General features: G+C 34.9%; 2 protein-coding genes across 2 annotated transcripts; one reads left to right on the top strand and one right to left on the bottom strand.

Annotated features, from left to right (window-relative positions):
• The first annotated feature begins 2,507 nt into the window (after positions 1-2,507).
• LOC143593673 (agamous-like MADS-box protein MADS4) lies at positions 2,508-5,707 on the top strand. Its single transcript, XM_077073231.1, has 8 exons — positions 2,508-2,743; positions 3,762-3,843; positions 4,106-4,173; positions 4,254-4,353; positions 4,741-4,782; positions 4,868-4,909; positions 5,235-5,404; positions 5,512-5,707. The coding sequence occupies exons 1-8, from the start codon at positions 2,559-2,561 to the stop codon at positions 5,585-5,587; spliced, it is 765 nt and encodes a 254-aa protein (XP_076929346.1). The 5' UTR covers positions 2,508-2,558; the 3' UTR covers positions 5,588-5,707.
• A 637-nt stretch (positions 5,708-6,344) lies between these two features.
• LOC143593672 (uncharacterized) lies at positions 6,345-6,788 on the bottom strand. Its single transcript, XM_077073230.1, has one exon. It carries the CDS (start codon positions 6,552-6,554, stop codon positions 6,345-6,347), a length of 210 nt encoding a protein of 69 aa, XP_076929345.1. The 5' UTR covers positions 6,555-6,788.
• Positions 6,789-14,993: the final 8,205 nt, after the last annotated feature.

The following is a 14,993-nucleotide window of genomic DNA, read 5'->3' as shown; positions in this document are numbered from 1 at the left end:
ATTTTTTATTGGAATGTCTTCCACATGTACTTATAAGTAAAAGCTTCAAAAAAGTTTATGCTAAAACTAATTTTTACATGTGAAATCGAGTTTTATATTATTTTTTTACATGTAAAAGACATGATTTCTTGATTCTCCACTTTTTTGAAGTTCCTATTGAACCCTCCCCTATATATATATATATACACACTAGATTTTATTCCCCGTAATACGGGGGTTGTTTTACATTATTTGTTTTTAATATTTATATATGTATATTTGGATTTTAATTTTATTTATTGTAAGAAAGTTAATAATTATACTTGAGGTTTGATGATGAAATGGTTTCACAAATAAATGATATGTTATAATCCGGTTTAAAAGCTATCTGGGTTTGGTGATATCCATTACCCATTTATTTTCTTTATTATAAATTTATTTCTTATTCGTTTTTAATATTTATATATGTATATTTGGATTTTAGTTATATTTATTGTAAGAAAGTTAATAATTAATATACTTGATGTTTGATGATGAAATGGTTTCACAAATAAATGAATTTGATGGCTTGAGAGAATGGTTGTTTTACATTTTTCGTTTTTTAATATTTATATTTTGGATTTTAATTTTCTTTATTGTAAGAAAGTTAATAATATACTTAAGGTTTGATGATGAAAGGGTTTCATAAATAAATGATATGTTATAACCCGTTTAAAAGCTATCTGGATTTAGTGACCCATGACCCGCTTATGTTTTTTATTATAAAATTGTTTATTAATTATAAATAATATATTTTTCTTTTTAAATTGGATATTAAAGTTTAGCATATCCCTATTTTATAGGATTTTCATATCAAATAATTGGTAAGATTAATTTTTAATTTAATGAGATGTTATAACCCGTTTAAGAGCTATCTGGTTTTGGTAAGACCCATACCAATGTATTTGGGTTAAATCAATGAGAGGCCTCAATTTAAAAATCAAGCAAACCTGGTGGCTTCCATAAAAGGAAGAAGCGATCACATCGCGACACGTAGGATTTTAGGGTCTTCGTTTATATATATTATAGATATGGTTATGTTTATTATATTTAGGCATTATGTCGTTACATAATTACTATATGCAATAATAGGCTGGTTTCGTTCGCTAGTCTATTGTAGCTTGACGAATAAAGCTTGGACCGAGCTAGCTTGTAATAACTCGATCTAAATAACTTCAACTAGGAGTGTAAACGAGTCAAGTGAAGCTCTAACTCTACTTCTAAAGCTCGTGCACGCTTTATAAATAGTTCTTCAAACTTGAAATCGGTTCATTTGAAATTCGTTAGTTATTTTATTTATATATTTATTGTTATAACTTTTATGTATAGCATAATATACTTTATTTATTTAGTTTTACCAAAATTATAGATAACTAGAGTGTTCCCGACGCGCTTTGCGCGGGGAGCTCGACAACGGACCCGCATATTAAAACGCGAATATGCAAACACATCGTAACGAATATCAATTCGGCACAACAAAATAAAAGTTTATCTAACTATCAAAAGGATTTGGTTGGTATTGGTTCGACTCATTGCGACATTGATGTGATCCCGACACTCGATATGTGGTTACAATACAAAAAATATATTTTGTTGCGAAAAAAACTCCATTTTCATCAGAACTTACATAACTTGTTGCGAATACAACTTCGTTTTAACGGCATGACATATAAAAATAGGAGCATGCCGTAACGGCATACTAAAGTTTTTAAAATATCGTATGCTAAAGATTACCAAAGAATCAATAACTTAAATGTATAAGTAATAACAAACAACTATATGGGAAGGAAAATACATGCTAAGGTACATACTAAAACCATGAAAACTTTGGGATGCTAAAGTGAGAAGTAAAAAAAGTTTAGCAAAAAGAAATACCATGAATCAAAACTAAAACAATTTAAAACATGGGAGACTAAATTGAAACAATCTAAAATTCAAGAATTAAGATGCAATATTACACTATATTTTAAAGAAAACACTGTAGCAGTGTTTCTTCTTTCACATATAGTATACTGTTAGTAATTATGTGAATAGATATTTAATACATCAAGTGAAAGTTATAAAAATAATGATATTTTTAAGCTCACGAGTCAAGTTAAGCTCGATATTTGTAGCATGAGCTCGAACTTTGTTATATGAAGAAAACTCAAATATAAGTTCAAACTAGTGTTTCGGCTCGTTAACGCTCATAGTTTCAATTCAGACTTGAGCTCATTTACGCTTAGCTTGATTTAACTTTTTAGCAAGCTGGTCTCGAGTAAATCACGAACAACTCCTGTCATTGACAACCTATTAATTTAGAGGTGATTAAGATTTTTCATAAACTAGTTATGTGATTCTTTGTAAATGGTTTTTAATAATCTAACTTAAAGTTATTTATTTAATAAAAACGAACAGAAAGTAAGTAAAGAAAACCAACCAGAAACACTAGTAGCTAGCTAGGTAGCTTGTAAAGTTGAAGACTTGAGACACAAATTTAGGGGTATAAAAGAAAAGAGAAAAGATAAAGATATGCAACAAGTGAGAAGATCAAGATAGAGATGGGAAAAGGAAGGTTAGAGTTGAAGAGAATTGAGAACAAGATAAACAGGCAGGTGACCTTTGCAAAGAGAAGAAATGGTCTTCTCAAGAAAGCTTATGAACTTTCTGTACTTTGTGATGCTGAGGTTGCTCTCATCATCTTCTCAACTCGTGGCAAACTCTATGAGTTCTCTAGCACATCTAGGTATGTATCATCAAATCCTACTTTCTTTGTTTCCTGCAAATGTTTCTATCTTTTCATCCAATTTCCCACATGGGTATTACAAAAAAAAAGTTTATATATTGTTGGACACAATTTCATTTTTTTCATAAAAGATTATGTTTTTTTGTTTGTGTATAAAACAAGATATATCTTGGTTTTTAATTAGTTCAAAGTTCTCTTTGATGCATTTTCATGTTTTTGATTTGGAAAATTGAAAGCATGTTGCAAACACTTGAGATGTATCATCAAACCCTAGCTTCATTCTTGCAAATCTTTCTTTTTGCATAAATAATTCATCTTTAAATCCAACTACCCACATGGGTATTGCAAAAAGTTTATGTTTTTGGTAGAATGTCAACTATTTTTGTAAATGATTATGCTTTTTTTTATAAAACAAGATGTATCCTGGTTCTTAAGTTCAAGATTGTTGCATTTTCATTTTTTTTTATTTGGAAATTGAAAGCATGTTGAGAATACTTGAGATGTATCATCAACCTCTAGTTTCTTTCTTGCAATTTTGCATAAATTATTCATCTTTACATCCAATTTCTCACTTGGGTATTACAAAAAGGTTTTTTTTTTCTGAATTTTTTCATAAAAGATTATGATTTTATAAGAAATGATAAACAATATCCTTGCAAAGATATTTTCTTGAAGAAAGTCATGTGTTTGATGCATAGCTTGTTGCCCGCTTGTCTTCTGTTTCGATGTAATCCAATACATTTTTGTACCTTTATTTCACATAATTAACTTCTCTCTTGAAAATATTTCTTTTTGCACAAATAGTTCATCTTTAAACCCAATTTACCACATGGGTACTGCAAAAACTTCATTATATTTTGATATTATTTCAAAATTTTTATATCAAAGATTATGTTTGTATAAACAAGGTGAGCATTATGCTTCAATAGAAACAAAAAGAAACTGTTTTCTTAAAAAATTCCAAAAAAGTTCAAGATTCTAATGCATTTTCATGTTTTTTTTTTTTGGAAATTGAAAGCATGCTGAAGACACTTGAGAGGTATGAGAAGTGTAGTTTTGGGCCACCAGAACAAAGAAAGCCAGCCAAGGAGGATCTTCAGGTACTAAAACATCCTAAAGAAATCATTAAAATTTCAAATTTTTAATGATTGGTTCAATTTTTTTATTCATTAGTCTAATTTATGTCAATAGTTTTCATGAAATGATGGTTTGATAAGATTGTGTTTTGATATAAAACTGAAATGAAGCATGAGACTAGGAAAAGAGTGATGAACTTGCTTAACTTTTAATGTACAAAAGTCAAAATTGTTATTCTGGTTGACCTACAAAAAGTTTACAAATTGATGTTTTTCACTTGATTAGGAACAAAGCAGTTATCAGGAATACATGAGGCTTAAGGAACGCTATGATGCTTTGAAACAACTTGAAAGGCAAGAAAATATTATCTGCAAATTAAAAATCTATTTTAATAATATATTTGGAACTCGGTTTTGACCGCTGTAAATTGCAGGAATTACTATGGTGAGGAAATCGACTCGTTGACGACCACCGAGCTTGAGTCGCTTGAAAGGCAGCTTCATTGCTCATTGAAACAGATTAGGACAATAAGGGTACATTTTCAGGCTTGTAACTAGTTCTCCAACGATACAAATTTGACTCTTGATAGTCATCATGCTTGACTTTTCATGAAATCGACAAAATTAGTGTATTTGTATGGCATTCATCGATAAGACCGAGGCTTATTCAAAATACCATAAAATTATAAAAATGTTACCTTTTTGGATTGTTTGTAGTTGGCTGCGATCTTGTGGAGACAAAGTCAACAACTATGAACAATCTGACTCTTGAAAGTCAACACCTTTGACTTTTTATACAGTCAGCAGAAACCATGTCTGGATCACATTCTTGGATACAACATGTTTCTTTATCTAACAAGTAGCATAAAGATGCAACCTTTTTTGTGTTGTTTGTAACCGGCTATTATCTTGTTCACGCAGACTCAATCGCTAATCGACAAGCTTTATGAACAACAAAAGATGGTATGAACTCTATTTTGGAATTTGAATTTTGAACTTTTGATTTAATTTTATTTGTATTTGAAATGATTTTGATTTTTATCTCTAGGAACACCAACTTTACGAGTCCAACAAGACACTTCGACTCCGGGTATGCATCCTTTTTATCTTTAAAGCATTTAAAGCATTTGGGATGGGTTTGACCGATCGCATAAACTATTCTCGCGTTTATTATGAGTTTTATAAAACAATTTACATTTTAGCCATATGACATTTAATAATTATGATTTAACACTGCATAAGTAAATATGCAACTTTTTTCTGATGACTTTGGACTCATTTGGCCTATCTTATCCACTTAAACTTAGCTTGTTTGACCCGTGATAGATAAAAACATAACTGAAGTCAAAGTCAAAGTCAAATTTTTCGCACTGGTATCCGAATAATTATAATGTTGAAATATGTTGTGCTCACAGTTAGATGAAGAAAGCCAAGCGGAGGCACTCCAGTGGGACGCGCACGCACATGCACATGCACATGCACACGCGGGTGGTATGGTTTATGGGCATCATCATCACCAAGTGGCTCAAACTGCACATGGAGCATTTTATCATCCGAGTGACTGTGAAACTGCATTGCAAATCGGGTAAGAAAACACCACTTATAGATTGATCTTGCAAAGATGATAAATTGATAACTTCATTATTCTTAAATTATGAATCGTCTAAAAAGATTCAACAATTATAATTTTAGGTACCAGACTGATCATATCTCGGCCGTGACCTCAACGAGCATGAACCATCATCAAATGCAAGGTTGGCCAGCATGAAACAAGATTCTATCTTTACTTGTTAAATTGAACTTAATATTGTGCTCTTGAGGAACATTGGTCTAGCTAATTATATTGTGTTTATGTTTGTTGTGACTTTAATTAATCTCCACTTGACCGATATAATCCAAGATATTCGGTAAGCGTAACCATTTTGGTTTTGGTTAAAACTATATTCGATGATATGGACCTAAACAATTAAATTTGAGTTAGTCTAGGTCTCTAGAAAACAAAGTATAATGGGCGAAAGTGTCTACTTTAGTTTTCTAAAACTATATTTTGTTAACAAAGGGTGTAAATGAGGCTAGTTGAACATTGGTTTGTCTAAACTAGAGTTCCGTTTCGACTCGTTTTGAGCTGTATGCTTAAAGCTCAAACTCGACTCTGAAGTAGTTTCAAGCTTGAGCTTGGCTCATTACTTTTTTTTTTATCATAATTGTGTATATAATAATACCGGATATGTTATTTTCTATTAATCATAGGCATATTAAACTCGGGATACATCTCGAACGAACTCTTATTTAGTTATTAGAATCGAATTCAGGTTCAAACTCGTTTAAGCTCAAATAGATTCAAGCCTTAAACGAGTTGTAGCTCGCTGGCTGCTCGACTCGTTCATGGAGTAATTGAAAGAAAATTCAAATAAGATAACCACATTTAATAATAATTCCTAGGACACGTCCAGACACATATTAAGTTGAAATGCAAATAGTAAATAGTAAATACAATAACGGACTGACATGAGTTTTAATAATTACTAGCCAACGTACACATGAACGTTGACGGCGATGAGAAAAAGCGTAAGGATGCCGAAAAAGATCACGGCGTGAGCGATCACGGCGGGGCAGCTGGTTCGCATGCTGCCGAACTCCACCACCTTGTTATGTCCCGGCAACTGGAAGAGTAGTCCGGGTGTAAACAGCACAAACAACACTACCGCCACCAGAACCGGTCCCCAATCTGCCATCTCGACCGGTGATCTTGAGTTTAACGATGATGAAAGAAGAGAACCGTTTTGGTTTAGTAGGATCTTCAGGTGCTGTAAATATTGTAGAGTATTATTATGTGTGGGTGACAGCTTAAAGATGGTGTTTCACGAGGAAATTAACGTTGGGAGTTGGGTGGTGCGAATTTTGTGATGCTTTCACGTGACCACGGTGGTGGTGTGTGACACTTGACCCAAAAACAAGGATGGTGAACCCGAACCCAATACGAAAACTTCAAACATGTGATGTTTTGGACAGTGGCGGATCCAGGAATTTTTTTCGGGTGGTGCACTACTTACTTATAGACGCTTCAATTTCAAAGAGTCTGACATAAAAAATTCCGGGTCGGTTTGAGGTTCGGGTCGGTTCGATGGTTCGGGCAAAGTTCATTACACAATAAAAATACAATAAATAACAATTAACAAGAACAAGTAATTAGCATTTAACAAATGAATGTGAACATCCCTTCAAAGTGGGAAGATTCGAGATTTCGAGCTTTGTAGAAGGCTGAAGGCAGAGCCGCAGAGCTCTCTGGAGTGTGGATGGCCGGAAAAAGAGAGCGCCGGCGGGCAGCAACGGTGGGCGGTGGTCGGACTGTCGGAGAACAGGTCAGCGGCTGTGTGTGCGCGCGTGACTCTTGAGAGGGCGGCTGTGGATATGTGGTAACTGGTAAAAAGTTAAAACCCTAATATGATATAACATATAAGGTAATAACGCTTAGTTAAAAAAAAATAAAAAAACCAACAGTTCCAAAAAAACGCAGCAAGTCCGGATCGAACTCGCGACCTCACCTGTACAAAAACAAATCTTTACCAGCCGACCAGCGAGCATACTTGAGGTTAGAGTGGTTCCTTCCTAATTTATAAGATGGTTCCTATAATATTTTCTATATAAAAGCACACTATTATTTCGAAACTCTGGTGGTTCCGGGGAACCACCCCCTTTCTATATAAATCCGCCCCTGGTTTTGGACCGGTAGTGAAACGTGTATTTGGCAAGGACGGACCTAGATCATTATTAGGGGTAGCGTTTCGTCGATAGTTTAAAAGAATTTATTTTTGGGTCGATTTTCGTATTTCGTTACCCCTATTTATCTAAAGTCCAACCAATTTAAAAGTTCAACTCAATTAAAGCCCAACCAAACTTTAAAACCTAACAACCCTTTTCAAAAGTTATACTCATTGTTTGGAAATTGGAGTGGCAGGAAATCAAACAACATCGCACCAGACATTATCACTCAACATCATTTTGAGTCTGAAGTTTTTAATACGGTTCTGGATATGCAAATTCAAGAACTTGAAAATATATTCAATAAGGTCTCAACTAGTTTGTTGGAAAAGATGGCTGGTTTAAATTCTTGTGATTCATTTTTTAGGTTTGGCATATCTAAGATAGTGACAATTTATGAGATGTATCTAAATGATAATGAAGAAAGGTTGGTGTATTTCGAGTGATCTTACGGCCATTTATCACACTTTAAAGGAAGATGATATATTTGCAAAATTGGGTGGAATGTGTGGCCTTGCTCGTGTAATGGTGAAAACCGAAAAGCACACTACTTTTTCTTTGGTTTATCAAATATTGAAGCTAGGCTGGTTTTACCGGTTGCAACCGCAATCGTTGAAAGATATTTTTCTAAATGGAAGCTTATCAAAACGGATTTGCGCAATCGAATAGGTGATGAGTATTTGAACAATGGTTTAATTTGTGTGGTCAAAAAGAAACGATTGATAAAGTAAAAGAAGAGGATGTACTAATTCGATTTCAAGCTTTAAAAAACCAAACAGGGGAAATCTGCACCCATGTGTTTAAATTTATTTATTATCGTGTTTCTATTTTTGTTCCGTTTACATTGTATGAATTGCGATAAAAAAAATTTTAAACGTTACCCCTGAGATTAATGTCTAGATCCGTCACTGGACTATTTTGGAACTGGTTTTTCACGTGTATAATATTAGGTGACGTTTGATAAAAAAACCTTCGATATAATTTCATCTCAAAAACAACCAAAACCTTATATATAATGTAACTAGTTTTTGGCCCCTGTGTTACGGGGTTTATTTAGGTTTTTGTTTTTAATCATTTTGCTATTTTATTTTTTGTAATGACTTGTTTTATTTCGTTTTGATTTAGTACAATTAGTTTGTAATGTTCACTATATTTTAATGTTTGAACTATTTCAATTGTGATGCATAGTTTTTTTAGATTTTTAACAAACTAACATAAACGAACACGAACACATCCATTTTTAAATGAACAAATATGAACACAAATATTTGTCTTATGAAATGTATGTATCATTTTTGTCTTTAAGCACATGTTTTATCATTCGTTTATTAGCATAAACGATTTTGGTGTCACTTCATGAGTTGGAAGAGGTGGCGATCATTCCTGAGGTCTTCCCCAAGGTTAAAACGTGGAATAAGCCCCCTTCATGCATTGCACGATAGCTCCTTGACCATCAACCCCTTAAAACTTGGAATAAGCTTGTGACCATCAATCCATTTTACAACCTTTTTCAAAATAAAAAAATTATAAGATAAAAAACTAAATATCAATGCACATGTGCGCATGCTTTTTGGCAATAGATTTGATATGTGTTTTTACACATTATCTCTGCGATAACTCGAATGCAAGTGCTAAACCTCAATTTGTTAAACGGCAGGCAGTAAATCGGTATTAGAAAATCATTAGAGATGTTTGAAGATTATTGAAATAATATACTATTTAATCACAATTGACATACCTGTTCCATGCTGGTAGTGTGAGCATTGTGCAAGCCAATTTGATCTTATTTACAAGCCCGCCAAGTGATTTAAAACAACTATTTTCCTAACCTCTAGTGATTCCACTGGTGTTGTCAAGCCACTCAAACTGCATCAATTGACCTAAACTTTAGTAACATTTTAATTACGCACTAATTCAAAAAAAGTCTATAACGTTTGAAATTTTAACATACTTCGATTGTTTCATTAAGACCTAAAGAGCAGTGGTGTTAGTTGGAAAATCATATATTTAGAGCACCATTTCCCATGGGCGTTTCATCTTTGATCCTTGATGCATCACTTCATAATTCCCCATTATTTATTAAGGCTTAAATCAACAATTAATGAGCAATTAACAAAAAGCATTAATTCATTTTGTTCGGTTAATGTTTAACTAATGCATATCTATTGATGTCCTTCACAACTTTGCTTATGCCAGACTACGTCTTGACGAGAACCGGGAAAAGAATAATGCCACCTGCACAATTACTCAAAACTCAATTTTAAATTTTAACTAAAAACCGACTCGAAATAACAAACATCTTTTTAAGTTATATAATTGACATAATGCTAAATATATATAAATCCCTTGTATATTTAATATAATAGTTTATTAGTTTTCGTTCGGTTTTTATTAGAATTTGTATACTACTAAAATATTTGAATAATGTAGGTTCCGGGACTTGTTCATGGTTAAAAAGGGCGAAAAAAGAGCTAAAACAAGCCAAACCGATGAACCGGAGCATCAGAATTGAACCGGACCGTATCAGAATTGAATCGGACCGCATCAGGAAACGAACTGGACCGGTCAGCCCCCCTCATCCGGAGCGCCTCGCGACCGGGAGGCCAAATCCCGTCGCGCGGCGCACCGGGCATCCCGTTTCGCGTATTTTCTTCTTTTTTTTTTATCAGTTTTGGGCCTAGGAAACCTATTTAAACACCCATAAACTTAATCCTGAGCATACCCTGCGAACCAGAGCCGAATTTGGAGTTTCCTGGAGCTTAGGATTGCAATATTTGGTGGGTTTGAAGTCTAGGAATCAGCCGGCGAAGTGCTTATCATCCAAGAACGAAGACTCCGGGTTTTATCGCCTTTAATCTTTCGTTCTTATTTATTTTCGCCATTATTTCCTTTATTATCGTTTTGTTTGCTTCTATGATGTTAGGCTAAACTTTATAGACTGCCTAGGCTTATGATGAACCTTTGTTGATGTTTGATTTTGACTTGGGATTTATTTATCGTTATGGTGTTTATGAACTAGTTAAAAGGTTTAATTATATTTAATTGATGCATATGTGTGCTTGAGGTTGTTTAATTAAGTTTTATTATTCCATAGTTGTCTTGATTATTGTTTGTCATTATGATAGGTTTCTATTAGGTCATCTACTTTGTGTTTTTGACTATTTTATGATTGATTTCGCGATAAGATCATAGGAATAATATTAGTTAATCAAATAAACCTAAGTGTGCTGCTAACCTAAATAGCTGTGAGGTGCTAGGTTATTGATAGGTCTTTGTTGATCAGGATTGCTAGATTTAGTTCTTCGTAAGGAGTCCGTCTAGGTTTGATTGATTAACTTTGTCTATCGAGTCAACTAAATATATTAGACTGCCTTTGATTTCCGCGCTGTAAGGTAGGATTTCGTATAAAGGAACTAGTTTGTAATTAATTCGGTGACCGTAAGGAAACTTGATTCTTAATACTGGTGTGCGTTAAAACTTATTAGAAATCCATAGGTGTCTCTTGAGAAGGGTCAGGGGTCCTGTTCGGGTTTTCTCTTAGGTGTCTATTTTACGATCCCAGTTCCATAACTAAATATTTTCCCGGTTAATTGATAACTGAAACTTAGTGGATTCTAGCCTAGGTGGTTACTTGTCATCATTTGAATTAAGTCTAGGGTTAAGTCTTTAGTTTTATTAATTAGTTTAATTTTAGTTTTTAGTAAACCCCCCTTTTAAATAAATAATAAGTAAATAGTCGTGTCTGTAGTTGAGTCTAATTTAGCTAGTTTAAGTAATTAAAAGAGTCTCGTGGGTTCGATATCCGGACTTACGTTGCTGCATTAGAGTCGACCGGTTCACTTGCCGGTTAGTAATTTAGTTAAGTTTAAAAGTCTATAATTTATTACTTAGTGTCTAGATTAGCATGTTTTTATATAACTACTTTTAGCATATTAATAATATATTAACACTACTATATGAAATACAATTAATCTAACACAATGTTGTCTAATAACCAGCTTAACTCATTTAACCTAATTAGTTAATTATTCAGGTTGAAAAGAAGTGAAATTTGGTGAAAACTTAATCCATATACCCTTGCTTAATATCAAACTCATTTTGACCTGTTAACTTAATCCGTCTTGCGTGTTCCAACTATGTTAAGCATGAACCATACACTCATTAACCACGGATCGTGCCAGAAATCAGTTTTCTAATTTCAAACTTCCACATTCACTTCAAAATTCAAGATTTATAATTTGTTGTTTATTTAACAATGTATTAAATAATTTCAGATTTAGATCAAGTGTGTGTTCAGTTGTCATGTAAATTGTGATTTGTCAAGTTTTAAACCGTATTTTACTTTTAGTGTGAAAAATAATAGTATCTAGTACCATCATCCCTAAATCATAACCATTTGTCCACTACTCAACAGCGAAATTTTGTGTCATAAGGCTGAGGGGTGTGGGGGGCTTTAATGGGGACTTTAATGGGGGCTCCAACCAATAATATTATGACGTGTGGCAGAGAGAGAAACTGGATAAGGGGGGTGTTGGAGCCCCCGTTGGAGTCTTTGGCCTTGGTGTGGAGGGGCTCCAGCAGGGGCTCCAGCGATTTTTTTTTTATTTTTTTATAAATATATTGTAAGGCTCCGAACCCGGTGACCCTACTTTAGCGTCGGATTTACTCATAAACACAGTTCTTCAAATCAGAGTTTATTAAAACTTTTCGCGGAATATAAAACATCAATCATTTGTTACAAAACATTAAATCTTTTCTTTGATACCATAACACAAAACTTTATATTTAAAACATCTTTAGTTCTTTCTTCAGATGCCAGCCGTTCAATCCATGCCGTATGTCATCCTCATGCTAACTCTATAACCAGCTCACCTGCGTGCATACTAAAAGTCAGCTACGCTGAGTGAGTTCTAGTTAATCGAACGCCATACAATACATACACATACATACATATCCGTAGATACATATCCATACTTCACTAGTTCCCTTTTGTTCTACATACATACTTGCTACCATACATACATACATATCTACAATCACTAACCTCAGTCTACCGAGAGTACGTTCATAGTTCACCGTCTATACCTGTACTCAAGGTCGTGAACACGTACAAGGTTCGCAGTCCTTACCTATGTTCACCATTTATGGTACGTACAAGGATCGCGGTCCTTCCCTATACCATAGTACATCCACAACACGTACAAGGTTCGCAGTCCTTCCCTATGTTGCAACCTAATTCATAGCACGTACGAGGTTCGCAGTCCTCCCCTATGCTACAAAATCAGCACGTATAAGGTTCACAGTCCTTTCCTATGCTGAAATACATCCACAACACGTACAAGGTTCGCAGTCCTTCCCTATGTTGCAACCTAATTCATAGCACGTACGAGGTTCGCAGTCCTCCCCTATGCTACAAATACAGCACGTATAAGGTTCACAGTCCTTTCCTATGCTGACGCCTATCTACATTACGTATAAGGTTCGCAGTCCTTATCTACGTTTACATATATCATCTACTTCACGTATAAGGCTCGCAGTCCTTAACTACGCCATCACCAGCCGAGTCTATGTCCGACAGAAGCTAGAGGGATTTGCCATCCTAACTTACTATGTCGAACGTAGAACTCACATGCCATTCGTGTACCTATATACACATACTTACATTATAACATAAGAACACTCTAGGCATTCTTTACCTCATTCATTTAACAACCATACCCCTTGTCGTTACGTGCAACATCCGAAGATCGTTCACGCCCCGACAAGTATTCATTTGAAATATTCATACCTCTTCGATATATAATATTCGTACCTTTATTTTTAACCTGACAGTACGCGCAATATCCGAAGATCGTTCGCGTACCGACAAACAATCATTCATATCTATCACACATATCACATATGACATACACTTATCACTTAGGATAAATGTATTAACAACACATCGAGTATGCACACAGCCCCGAAAACATAACAAGGAATGGGGCTAGAAACTCACCTGAACACGGTTACGTTCACCGTTAATCGTAATCCCTTTCTTCAGCTGTGCACGGCTGACTGTATAACAAGTACACGTATCAAACAACTATCACTACTCATATCATCTTTCCAGTCTTAACTACTACCCACAACGAACGGGGGTCCGGGGGCAGCGCCCCTGGCAGCGGGGTCTAGGGGCGGCAGCCCCTAGCAGGGTCCAAGGGGCAGAGCCCCTGGCTGGGGTCGAGCTGCCAGGTCAGCTTGGAAAAATTTTATTTACATTAACTGTCTTAACATATTTTCCATTAGGTTTTTAATTTATTTTCTAAACGAACTTGGCTTTAGGCGAAGTTAAACCTCAGGCGAACTTGGCTTTAGGCGAAGTTAAACCTCAGGCGAACTTGGCTTTAGGCGAAGTTAAACCTCAGGCGAACTTGGCTTTAGGCGAAGTTAAACCTCAGGCGAACTTGGCTTTAGGCGAAGTTAAACCTCAGGCGAACTTCGCTTTAGGCGAAGTTAAACCTCAGGCGAACTTATCATCAGGCGAACTTAGCTTGCAGGCGAAGTTCATCAGGCGAACTTAGCTTGCAGGCGAAGTTCATCGCTTGAAGGCGAAGTTGCCCAGATGAAGGCGAAGTTGTCGTCTGCAGGTTCTGTTCGCTCTTAGATCCTTCGTTTCTTAACCAAATAACTCGATTTAGGTACCCATGGAATCGTCTGACCAGCGCCTACAAACCCCAACTATCAAATCGACCTAACATCGATGTTTAGAGGGTGCGATTTAGGCACAAAGGTACGGGTTCTTTTTCATCAATCGATTAACCCATCAAATCATAACCATTTTCAGTAAGATTAGCTTTGTTGAATTCGTTTTTACCATACAAACTCAGATCTATCATTTCTCAAATCAAATCGAACCTATACGAACGATTTCTAACTATAAACGTACCTTGAACGAGTCGAACTACGAACCCGGTTAAGCCTTGATGTTGTTTTGGTCCGTCACGGCGTTCCAGCACCAACAAGCTCGGGTTTTCGCCTTCGGATCTTGGTTCGGGTCGTGTGTGTTTTGGGCGTGTGTATGGAATATGTGAGAAATGGTGGTTAAGGGTATTTATATTAGGGATCATGGGCTTAAGCCCATGGACTCTCCTTCCTTTCGTTCATAACCCAAGTCCATAACCCATATCCATTACCCAACACTAGCCCGACCCATACCAACTCCTACTCTATTTATATCCCGATAACCCGAGTAAACTTTCCCTCTATTATTAAGTAATATAATTAATATTATCTTGAAATTTCGGGATGTTACATATATTCAAAGAACGTATTATTAAAAAAACTCATAAATTATTAAAAAAAACACACATTAATAAAAAAACACATTAATATCTAAAAATAAAATAAAAATTAAAGTACTAAAAAAAACA

Source organism: Bidens hawaiensis, unplaced genomic scaffold (genome assembly GCF_021521415.1).
Source record: "Bidens hawaiensis isolate Kalapana, Puna unplaced genomic scaffold, B.hawaiensis_p1.1 tig00042480_1, whole genome shotgun sequence".
NCBI classification, from domain to species: Eukaryota; Viridiplantae; Streptophyta; class Magnoliopsida; order Asterales; family Asteraceae; genus Bidens; species Bidens hawaiensis.
The sequence above is the reverse complement of the archived record's forward strand: the minus strand, read 5'-3'. Positions and strand labels throughout refer to the sequence as shown.

Coding starts and splice junctions, on each gene's coding strand:
- LOC143593672 (XM_077073230.1), bottom strand. CDS start 6,554: ATGGCAGATTGGGGACCGGTTCTGGTGGCGGTAGTGTTGTTTGTGCTG.
- LOC143593673 (XM_077073231.1), top strand. CDS start 2,559: ATGGGAAAAGGAAGGTTAGAGTTGAAGAGAATTGAGAACAAGATAAAC. Junction 4,174..4,253: donor GCTTTGAAACAACTTGAAAG/GCAAGAAAATAT, acceptor TGTAAATTGCAG/GAATTACTATGGTGAGGAAA. Junction 4,354..4,740: donor AACAGATTAGGACAATAAGG/GTACATTTTCAG, acceptor TTGTTCACGCAG/ACTCAATCGCTAATCGACAA.